This window comes from Cydia fagiglandana, chromosome 16 (genome assembly GCF_963556715.1).
Source record: "Cydia fagiglandana chromosome 16, ilCydFagi1.1, whole genome shotgun sequence".
NCBI classification, from domain to species: Eukaryota; Metazoa; Arthropoda; class Insecta; order Lepidoptera; family Tortricidae; genus Cydia; species Cydia fagiglandana.
In genome coordinates this window covers 11,132,820-11,145,363 of record NC_085947.1, presented here as the reverse complement: position 1 = coordinate 11,145,363, position 12,544 = coordinate 11,132,820, and the positions used below count along the sequence as shown (strand labels likewise).

The 12,544-nt window shown below is 38.4% G+C and overlaps 1 protein-coding gene across 1 annotated transcript in view; it reads left to right on the top strand.

Annotated features, from left to right (window-relative positions):
* LOC134671978 (membralin) overlaps nt 1–12,313 on the top strand; it is a 138,471-nt gene extending 126,158 nt beyond the window's left edge. Inside the window, exons 10-11 of the mRNA XM_063529874.1 lie at nt 6,462–6,561; nt 11,155–12,313. Of these exons, the coding sequence (XP_063385944.1) occupies nt 6,462–6,561; nt 11,155–11,847 (793 nt within the window). The 3' untranslated portion in view covers nt 11,848–12,313. The remainder of the gene's footprint in view (nt 1–6,461; nt 6,562–11,154) is intronic.
* Nucleotides 12,314–12,544: the final 231 nt, after the last annotated feature.

The window sequence follows — 12,544 nt, the reverse complement described above, 5'->3', positions numbered from 1 at the left end:
ATTTAAAACAAGTTTTGAACAGTTGAACTCCAAAGCTGAAAACTTTTAAATTTCGCAAGTTTAGTTTGGTTGGCTTAAAACCTTAAACAGGGGTGAGATTGTCCCGACAATCCGCAGCCATCTGAACTGTCGGCAGTAGTAACTTCGTCCTTCCAAACTCACTAAAATAGAATGTGTACAACTGTGAAGTCCCAACTTGGCTATAATATCTTTGTAGTGGATTGAGGAGCCTTTGACAAGTGGAGCGGAAGGCCGCGACACGACTTCTCGCGTTGCCTTCTTGATGTCGCCGGGGCTTGTTAATTATGGTGACGGTTTATGGCTAATTTGAACCCTTCCGGAGATTCAAGCTCATAACAGTTCCTGATCGGCTAATTATCCTACAAGGATACGAACACGAACATTTAAGATACTAAGTGTGTCACTCACTTCACTGTCAAATATCGAAATTCTAAGTAGTAGTATTAGTTTCCGTCATATAAATTAAAATGTTGATTAGTTGATAAAGTCACATTTCTGAAAAAACATAACTATAATCATGTACTCACCTATTTTTAACATTCGACGCAAAGGGAGTAATTTTATAAGTTTAACATACTTACAAGTTTTGAACAGTTGACTTAAACTGAAGTTAATATTCAGCCGTCGCGTCATTAAATCGCATCATATCTCAAATCAACCTGTATTGCATATTGGGAATAGCTAGAGGCTTCCGAGGCTCGGTGAACTCGCAGGAGCAAGTTTGTGTGTTGAACCGCATTCGTCGGGGTCGATCGCAACTTCTTCTCTCGATTAGCATCGACACCAACTCTCTCTGCGTACTCGATAACTCCCCTATTCGGATTACAGATTGCTACCTGCAGTAAGCCATTGTTGGCGTAGTATTTATATTGCTGTTCAATGGTTACCCAATAAGTTTTGAAGGTTTTTAAACAATATATAACTTAATCGCTTTAACAAAATTTCACCGGACGTTATAATATTGAGGCTCAGCGATCCCACCCTTTAGGTACCGACTAAAGATACAAACTACTAGAGTCTGTGCGGAAAGAGAGTCGTGTAATGTATTGGGTCCCATAGAATCCACGACTCTTCTCTTTCCGCACAGACTCTAGTATATAGATCTGTTATGTCGAGACTGTTTCCACAACCACAAATGAGGCTCCAGTATCTTAACTTTAAGGATTAAAATTATTGAAAGCGACAGGAATGTTATATATTATTGGCTGATAGAGAAATTATCAAGTAAAAATACCATCTCAATGTTGAGGTTGAGGGGTTTCTAAAAACATACCAGAAAGTGCATAGGAAAGTGGCTCTATAAACAACCAGAAAATGAAGCTCATTCCATCTGTCTGCTCTCATACCTCTTATCGATCGATATAAACCTGTCCTTCTTTGGGTGTGAAACGAGCTGGCTATAGTTATTGGATAGTCTCGGTATTGTGTCAAGCCGCGGTCGTTCCGCGTCCGCGTGGTATGCTCTGCGGAATTTCATTTCGTTAGTAACGCCGCGAGCGGGCTTGCGGAAATTTAACTGTTATCATATCTACATATGTAGATTGGTATCCAGCAGGACTTACTCTTTTCTGCACGGAGTAGTACGAGTAGTTTTCTGGCATATTTTTCTATTCCTATTGACAGTAAACATGTCCTAACATACCTATAGTTGCAGGACTGATTTCGGTATTTTGATGCATAGGTATGTCAAAAGTTTGAACTATTAAAGGATATGGGTTTGAGTCCCACGTTGGCGAGTTGACCACAGTTAATTTTACCTACTATTTGAGGATTTCTTAATCTATATTTTACAAATTGAATTTATTCTGTGAATGCGAATTCTGATTCTTCTACGTGTAGTTTCGAATGGACATATACATATACTTACATAAAACATTATTTCAATTTTGTCAATTAGGCGGTGCTATTGAATGTAGTAGGTATAACATTATACGCACAAGAGGTCAATCCAAACTTACATTTTGACATCAAATTTTGTTATAATTCGCCCGTGCGTCTCATTCTCGCCAATGCATGGACAAGTAGATACAGTCAGCAGCAGAAGTTGCTAAGCGGGCGAGGTGTTCAAAATGATCTTGACGCGACGTTATTGTTAAGAGAATAAGAACACGTCAAGGTAATTTTGAACACCTCGCCCGCTTAGCAACTTCTGCTGCTGACTGTACAAGAGAAATTAATGAATAACACCATTAAGATAATCAAAATGTACGTTCAAATTGGGTTCCGTGTCTCGAAATTTGAATCTTACAGAACGGACTAGAAACAACGTCATCGACAACGATTCTAACATTCATAATAATTAATGTTGAAATTTCTGTAAATCATTTAATTTAAATATCTATAGTTAAACTTCCTTATTTGAAACTAGTATGCAAAGTGATCGAATATCTGTTTGGAGTTAATAAAACTGTTCGGTAGTTATTTGACCGAGGCGGTTCGGAGGGTCGGGGGCAGATAAATAATATTCAAAGCATTTTCCGATGCGCGACGTATTGTAGCGACGTCGCAGCCTGTCGCGCGGGCACGGCAGCTGCTCTCAGTAATATTGTGTTATACTTTATCGAATTTGCATGTTTTTACTGAATAACATTCCTTTGGCGCACTCGACATCAAAGGCCAAGGCGAAAGTGATTTCGCACCGAGTTAGTTCAACAAGATTCAGTTTCACCCCGCCTGTCCTATCTGACTTTTGAATAATTTTGATGTTCCTAATAATAATAAGGAAAATTGTAAATGGGCGACTTTTGATATTTAAAAGTTAAGCAAAGCAGAAGTAGCTGATGTTTACACGTTATTATAATGATGTGAATCGCTGCACGTGACTGACTTCAACCCTCGAGCCGCGGCTTTTGTCAGTTGGAGTGCACCTTAAGTATGTAATGTGAAGTCCTGTTAACCTCGTCGAATGTTTTTTGTTTGAATAATACAAGTACTTATATCAATTAGACGATATTGATCAATAAAAAAATAGTTAAGGTACCTTAAATGGCTATTAATTTTTATAACGTTTGCTCCAGCTTTGAGTGCAAAAGCAATAAATAAATTACCTAATTACGACCTAGCTAACACTTGCCTTCTTTCTTAACCTAATTATGGTCAAAATATTGTGCAGATTGATCACGTTATGATTATTGGAGTTATGGTTTTGGCTTATTTTGGGCTCATATTCACTTATAGCTTTCTTATTTATATAGATCATTCATATCCGATTTATTGCTCCGTGATAAACTGGCATAATCTCTTATTTTGAATAATTTTACGGTTTAGACCTAAGGTTTAGACTCACTTGTTTTTAGTCACTCGCGCGACATGTTCGGAGGGCCCAAGTCTCCTTTCTCTAGCACTAATTCGAGCGCGAGTAACTAAAAACAAGTGAGGCTTAACCGTAAAATTATTCAATATTAGTAGGCATAATCTCATTAGGACCTACTTAATACCGATGACTAATATGATGAATACCGACGGTTAATTTTCTTACCTTCATGCCGAGAATCACTTGCAATGTTCTTGTTGCGGTACAGTACGAGCGAACTTAAGCGTGTATCACCAGCGCACACTTTCGCCCTAAGTATCGAAATAGTGTGGAAGTAATGTACGTAGTGAAACTTCCTCACTGATATTTTGCTTGCAGAAATTGAGGTATTAACATTGTTTTACCTTATTAAACACGATCAAGCCAAAATATAAAATGGCGCATATAGAAAACCTCCGTTGGTCACTTGCGACGTCATTTACATCTTTCCATTACCGCCAGCGCTTCGGGCGGTCCATAAAATATTTATGTCCGAAGTAACATTAAGAAAACGGCGCTTATTTCTTGTAAATCCACTAACATGTATGTTTAATGCTTAATCTTTTTCGTTTGATGTCGTTCAAAGACGACGCCCCCGAAGCCGCTTAACAGTGGACACGGAATTGCCTCGCTTTGCCCCTCTTTAATTCATCCCCGGAGCGATCTACCCGTGAAATTGTTACTTAAGAACTTAATCGACGCATCTCTCTTTGTCTTTGTGCTGGACGTTTTACAAACAACGTTTTATTGAATTCGATGTTTACCGTCCTTTCTTGCGAGACATTTGTTTCTATTTTGTTTTTAAATAGCATTCATTTAGAAGGCGTTTCATCTTAACATAAATATGTAGATCTTCGATTGTTTGATGTCAAAAATTAAGCTGCCGGCTCTAACAGTTTGTGGGCCATATTTGAAGACGTATCACGTTCCATCATTACGGGTATATTAATCTACACAAGTACACATACACCCGGTATGTCGCATTAATCTTCAGCTGCTAATTAGTGAGCGTTGTGCTCATATTATCATGCTAATCGCAATCCACTTAATGCACGTATTCACTGTTTCAATGCTTATGTACGTGATAATTCGACTTCACTTTTAGTATATTAATGTAACACACGTGATTTGGATTAGAATTGTCATGAGTTTACTGACTCCAAGAGTATAATATGTAATATATATATATATATATATATAAACTAATATTATTTATATGTGTGAATGTAATTAAGAACCGCATATTACTACCTATTTAGCCAATAATATCTTGCTCTCACATTGCTATTTTTTATAATTAATTTATATTTTATAAACGTGATAAATTAATTTTGCCCAGTATTGGTTATATTAAAGGCCATGCCTACAAGATGTTATGGTCTTTGATTTGCTATTTAAACCTTATTGTTTGGCATATTTACTTTACCTACCTATACATAGAACTTTGTTAGTAGCACTCGGATTACGCAGTTAATTGCCCAGTCCATACATTACAACAAGCCTGCCGAGCATATACTAGGTTATATTTCCATAAAATATGCATTTGATATGAAAATATTAGCAGCAAGTATTGTATGGCGATAATAAGCTAATAGTTTCGAGGAGCTTTGAAATGTTTTTGAAACTGCGCAGGGGTGCAGAACATCTCATGGATTAAGGGCATTGACTTGAAGAAAATTGCCCGTTAATTTTATTTTACAATTTTAAGTTCTTAGGGGTCATCCATTAATTACGTCACACGTTTAGGGGGAGGGAGGGGGTCAAGAAAATGTGACATATTGTGACATGGGGGAGGGGGGAGACACAAACTTTGTGACGTCACTTTAACTTCATCAGTAACCGAAAATTTATTTAATATATTTAGTTCGCTGTACATTTAAATAACAAGTTTTTAAAACGAAAATAGTTTTTGATCGTTTAATTTTCTTTCCTAAGCAGTTTTGGGTTATAAAATTACTAATATTTATATCGTCAAAAATATTTTGATAAAATATTAATAATACTTAGGTACTTACTTAATTCGATTTGGCGATTTCGTAGAAAAAATGTGACGTCACACTAGGGGGGGAGGGGTTTGCCAAATGTGACCAAGTGTGACAAGGGGGGGGAGGGGTCAAAAAAACTAGAAATTGATGTGACGTAATTAATGGATGACCCCTTATAGTATATTTTATTTGTAGGCACATTAACATTATTACAAATTACAAAAGAAAAAAATAATAATTACCTAGTTATCATGGCATATTTGTACATCGATTTCAAATGATGTGCACAACATTTAAATTTACTCATCGACGCTAACGATTTATTGTAGGTAAGGCAGTTTTTAACTTAAGGCAGGAAAAAATCAAGACCTTTGTTAATTTCGTTGTACAGAGAACATATTCACGACAGCGGGCTATGTTGTGATGTTGTAATACATTAATCCTACGAGTAGAATGTCCATATTCTACAATACTTTTGAACAGTTTGTAAAGTCGCGGTATATTATAGCAGTTATTTATCATCCGTACATTGAGTAATTGTTTATATGAGAAACTGACCATGCTTAAGCGTTGGCTACCGAACGGACGCAAATATAACCACAGTGTATCTAATGTAGGTACAATAAGGCGCGCTCCGCCAGAAACATAAACACCAACAAAAAGCAACATGTGGCATCGCCTTACAAAACAGCAGACCGCACTCGGAGAAAAATGTATATCAGAGTGAATATCGATTTCAAATAAAATTGCAACCTTTTCAGATAACGAGGCGACGTTTTCCCCTTTCCGGGGCCCGTTTGTCGCTCGCGTCTCACACTGGGAATTTATCCACCGAAATAAGCAGATAACGAAGCTAATGGTACCGGCAGCTAGCGAAATATACGACACCCGACGATTGGCTCCTTCTCAATGGACGTCTTTTGTCGAATGCAATTGAGGCACCGCCGCTTTTACGGTGTCAAAATAATTGACGTTTTAGAGTTAGTTTTAGATATTTCTCTCGCGTCTTGTTAGCGGCGTGCTCCGTGGTAATGTTGTAGCTTATTTATATATATTGGGATGATTTATTGAGATTGTGTCGCTCTATTTGTAGCCTTAGATTTAGTTCGTTTTTAGAAAACAAAGATTCCTGTTATTTATAATACTGTGTATTTTGTCCCCAGATTCTTCTACCTGTACCACTTCTCGTTCTACGCGTACCACTACCGCTTCAATGGGCAATATAGCAGTCTTGCGCTTGTTACCTCGTGGCTCTTTATACAGGTAACATATTACTTGCAATATCACGCACTTGCGATCGTCTCTTACTTTTATTGCGACATATTTATTAAGTTGGACATGTTAACACTTCTTACATGAGCATTGTGTCAATGTACATACCTATTATTAGTATTTTATATTGTTGATACGTAAACACAGGCGGAGACCTCATAAAATTAGCCAAATGCAATATAAGTTCATTTTCTAACTTGATATGACTTTCGGTGTCAACAATACGTACACACGTTCTGTCTTTTTTTGCATATTAATTATTTCTTATTTAAGTTGACGGCCACTTCTGAACATAGTATAATAGTGTGAAGTCACTTGAGCTACCCTTCTGACCATATGTCAAATGAGGTAAATAACAAACACTCAACAGTTTCCCTTTCCTGTCCCAGACGGCTTGTCAACAAAATAATTACTTGGACAACCGACCCTGGTGCGGGTCATGCCATTCCCGCGCATTTGATTAAGGGAATATCATGCATATCTCCTAATACCTGCGTGAGTGCGTGTGTATAACATCAGTGGGCCATGCCATCTGTTTGTTCAGAGCACTTTGATGTTGGCCAGCCGCGGGCGCCGGCGGCTGTATGTGCACGCACGTGGACTTTGCATATAAACTGTTTATCTAAAGAGATATTAACATTCCGCTGCCATACTCTAGTTATTAAATCCTGAGCTAATAGATTATATACATACGTTGACACATTGCTCAACGTTATATAATAAGCTATATTAATGAAGTAGTTTTTCATACTCCGACCTAAAATATATCTCTTACAATATAAGCACAGTTATTTAATAAGTAGGTATATTTTATGTCATCACAGGAGGTACAGTTGGTCCTTCGAGTTATTATTATTTTTAAGCACACTACGTTGAAGAAAAAGCTGCTTAGTTGGCTCTCAAAAGTCGGGGTCGACCCGCGAGCATTTGTCAACAAATCACGTCCCCATACGTTATTGTGACGAAGTCGCGTTCTCCAGGACGTTAGCTCGCAAAAATCAACTTTCCCGCACCTAAAATAAAAGATAATGTCGGTCGTGCGACTTATCTGTCGGCCTAGCTCGCGAGATGGACGTCACCGCTGCGTCAAAGTTTTGTCAAATGTTTTCCGGGGCAATTCCCAAATAACATCCATGCACGTAATATTTCCCGCACGCCTGGGAGCCGCTACCCGTGATGGACGGTAACGCACTTAAATAACGTAATTTAAAGCAGAGTATGTATAAAACATTGCTTAACGTAGTGCTTATGAAATCGTAATTATTTTTTAGTCATACGTATTGTTAGTACAGTCAACAACAAAGCTATGAATACAGGCAAAGTGTCAAAAATATGTATACAGTACTTTATTGCCTGTACATTAAGGTCGTGTATAGATATTTTTGGCACTTTGCCTGTATTCTTTTGTTGACTGTACGTTAAACGTGTACCTATTTCTCATTTTGCGGTCTCAGGTTATTGTAGATACCCAGAAAATTCTTAAAATCGCACACATACATTCAGAGGATATAGTTGAAAACCATTGTATAGGTTAATATAGTTAAGCGCAGACAGCCTGTCTTGAACGGGAAGTGCTCGAGTCGATATGCGATCGCCGTTTGCGGAAGCTAATAACGCGTCGAGCGGACCGCGGCTTGCTCGTGTTTAGTTTGTTTAAAACAACTGTCTCGCTAGTTGCATGTGAGATTTTGTTTGAATATTTTAACTAAACAAGCAAAAACAGAGTTTAGTTTCTTTTTCCGCATTCAGGTTAGCTTAAAATCTTATGAGAGTTATTCTAATCTTTAAAAAAATATTCATGATCAAATATGATACAATGTATTGAACGGGATTGAATAACATGGAAAAGGCATGTTCTGTTATGCAAAACGAGAGCGCCTCGAGCTGAAGCGGTAGGCTCTGCTGGATTAAAGCACGGGAAGGGCGACGTCGAAAAACAAGAAGCCCCTTCGGAATGCAAAGTGAGGGCTTATCTTATAATCATCGAGCGTGTCAACTTATTAAAAATCATATTTCACGAGGTCGCCTCCCCGGCCGGGACGCGGCGCGCATAACATTGATGGCGCCCAACGTGGGGCCGTCCGCTACATTAATTTAAACCGTCGTTACTTGTTGACAACAAGCTCAAACTAAAGCCTGCTAAAGTCGGTCTTAATAAAGTTACTTTAAAAGATTTTTCAATTTCTCACCTCGACTCATTTTCGATTCCGCAAAAGGGGTTCATCTTCATCCAAGATAACAGGCACGCTTTGGCCTAATTCTTGTCAAGTCCTAAAAAAACAGCCGACGTCCGCAATTACAGGGTCGGGGAAGAGCGGTAATCTTGCAGATCTCCCACTAATTATAGTTCCGCTTAAATCCAACACCTTTAGGTATAACCTCGTTGTGCTTCCGTCCGAGGTATACGAATATAGATAGATTACAGTTAAGAATATTAGCAGAATTTGGAGTTACGTAATCATCATAGTCTAATACGTAGTATCTATTCAGCAAAATATTGAAGTAGAGATAGTATAGCCAAGAAGGACAACGCATTACTATCCCGTTTTCTAGTAATTAATACTAGTTGAGTAAACAAAAGCAGTGAAACATAAGTAATAATTCTATCTCTAATTATTTAGAAAGATTCTTATTCTTATTCTTAGATGTTCGATGCACTCTGCATTAGGATCTTTGTTTTGTTTTCCTGTTTAATTCAATGTTTTCGCTTCTAATTCGTGATTCCGTTCCTTTAGCAGGATTAGTTAAATGAAAAGGGATTTTTTTTCTTTTCCGATGCCCCTCGTGCCACGCAGTTCGTTCGCCGTTTTTTCTTTGCATTTTAAATCAAAATAACTTTATTTTCGTCCGAGTTTTCTACCGTCTTGGCATAATCAACGCGCCGGCTCTAAAGTGTTTAAGACAATTTTGCGGCAGAAAAAATATCATCACAAAGAGCTCTCGCTTTTCTTTGAAGTGTTAAGTCGACTCTCGAGAGGTGTTCAGCTCTCCCGCAGTTGTTCACAACTGCAACCGCGATCATAAAGTGCGCGCTCGACGTTCAAAGGTCTAAGACGCGTTGCATCTGGCATTTCAGACATAATATGCATAACGTTCTTTGCAATTATAAACCTTACACTATTAAGAGTTTGAAATAACTATGACTATAATTTAATTAATTTAATTTTAATTATCATTTATTTAAGGACCAACTGAGAACAAGCTAAGCTAAGTGTGTATAAGCTTTAAAACTATACTCCTTAAATTCTGTTGTTAAAATAATAAAAGAAGATACGGCGCTGAAACGAAACGAAATTCAATGTTTCGATGAAACTAAAACATATACTGTGGTTCATGCAAATGGCTGTACAATCAACTCAGTAGCATAAGCGTACTAGTTGCTCAAAACCATCTGCACGCGGTCTCATTCTCCTAACACAAAGGTTGTGTTCAACTACCACTTGCCTGTTATGTACACGGATACACGTATCATTTTATTTGATTGGGCAGACTGCGCGGTAAATCTCAAAGCGGTTGATGTTAATGGACGGATAAAAGGGCATCATCTCTGCCCATTAAATACCTTTTAAACGTTTGATCCTTTTTTAAATCTGTCGCTGCGATGATCCGACATGTGATTGGGGCGTGTCGTGTTAATTAAGGTCATACCTACAATATAGAGTATTCCCGTTTTGGGACAAATGGATCTGTTTTGTGCGCGTATATATTGCTTATTGGTTGAAATGCTTTTACGTTGTAAACAATGACGTTCATCAATGTACCTACTGACAAGTAGGTAATAGTTACTGTATGACGAAACGTAATGTACCTATTGTCTTTATATGTCTGATTATTAAGCGCGACGTGTGTCCCAAATGATTCGATAAACTTTGACCGTTAGTCATTCTCAGCTGAGAGAATTATTTATTGTAGGTACTCAATATTTATGTAATCAGTCACTTTCAGACGAATACAAAATAACTGAGAATGCTCTTAAGAAACGCTGATTACCATAACTAGCTATATAACTACTTTACGCCAAACTCCTACTAAGTATTTCAATTACTGATGGTACAAAATAAGTGGCAACGGAGGTTTCGCGGTGGCGTGGCATGCGCTTCGAATAATAAATCACAGAGGCGTCCCGACTTGTCCGCGCCGCCTAACCCGTTACACCCGCAACACGGAAAAAATCAAACGAGAGGATCACAAAATATAATTTCAAATAAAAGTTCACTTCGAGGCGGTCACAAGTTTCTTAATTAAAACTTACGTCGGACGTCGCGAGGGGAGGGAACTTTGACCCAGAAATAAATAAATAGAAACGGGGATACTCTCGGTGGTGTCACGAGTCGCTCATTTATTTGTCTAAAGGAGTTTTGCTCAGTTCGACGGACGTGTCTCATAATCTGCACCGGGAACGTCTGCGAGTAAATATCGACGCGGCCGCCACTTAGCTACGCCGCCGTCGCCTACAGCAGACTTATCTCTGTACCGTTTATTTATTGTTACACGCTCCACATCCTTTTGCGGATTCTTGCTATTTACTCGTACACAGCATCGGTACGTTTATTGGCTCTAAAATAATGCAATGTTTTGTTTCAGCACTCCATGTTGTACTTCTTCCATCACTACGAACTACCCGTGATACTACAACAAGCTCAGCTGCAGCAGTTGCTGCTTCGTACTCATCACGGTATGGGTGGCATGGTAGGGTTGGCCGGTATCGCCGCGCTAGCCAGTGGAGCTGCTTATCATGACGCTCCCGGCACCGGCACTCAAGCCACTCCTCCGACGACTCAATCGACCACGCAAACCGTTCAAGATACTACGCAATCCACTACGCAGACAACCCCTGAAGTTTCTACTGCACAAACTAATACTACTCATACTGGTGACGTCGTCTCCTCAAGAACTGTAGCCGCAGAAACAACCGCTACTGGTACCAATACTGGCACCGTTAACGAGAATGTGGAAAGCTCTTTAACAACTTTAATAGACTCAATCAGTCCTGATGGTGAAAATAATATTAAAATAGAAGAGATCTCGAGAAAGAACTCTCGGGACGAAGCTAAAGTTGTGAGCAGCAGTAATGTAACTACTGCCGTCCCCAATAGTGCGAATGGTGAGGAGGCTATCAACAATGGTCAAGATAAAACGTCTACTTTAGACCGTAGACGAAAGGTCAGCGGTAGCGTGCCCGACACCGATCCCCCTTTACTGTCGACGACTGCCGACGATGCGGCTGCCGACAGAAGGGCTCCCGATTCCTCCTCTGAGGCTGACGAATTAGACTAATGAATCTTACATGTTATTCTTATACCTGTCAACTTTGCATCGAGTATATTCAGTATCCATTGATCAATCCGCATACGTGATTACTTTATGACATTAAACAATATTTTAAATATAGTAGGATTTATACTGCAGTGTTTTATCTTTTCCCCTAACTTGTCACAACGGAAGACTGGTGAACAACATCATATTTCCTGTAGAACGAAGAGCGTTGTTCTTAGAAACTTGTTAGTGATTTTGTTGTAGGTTTATCGTACGTATGATTTGAACGGTGATTGTAGTATATAAGTCTATTTAACATGCCACTAAGGCAATATGTAAATAATTTGATGTCGATACATATTTATTAGGATCTTATTTTTGTTAATTCCTTTTGTTTATTTGAATATGCTTAGTGGATGGCGCTAGAAGTTGGCATACCTACTCTATTCAGTGATTTAGTTACTGCAATAAAATAATTTGAGTCATATTGTGTATTTTCATTCCTTTCTTCGCAACGGTCATTTGTACGTTTAGGGCCTTTTGCTACGATATTAATACAATTACAGTAGGTACTAGTATTGGCTAACTTTTTTCTTTAATAACCAGCCATTAATTTCTTTACTTCAAATTCAAAAGCTCTCTTTATTCCTCAAAAACTGTTAAGATATTAGCATTTTATCTACAAGGACGAAAAAGTAATTACATGCATATTTTGAAT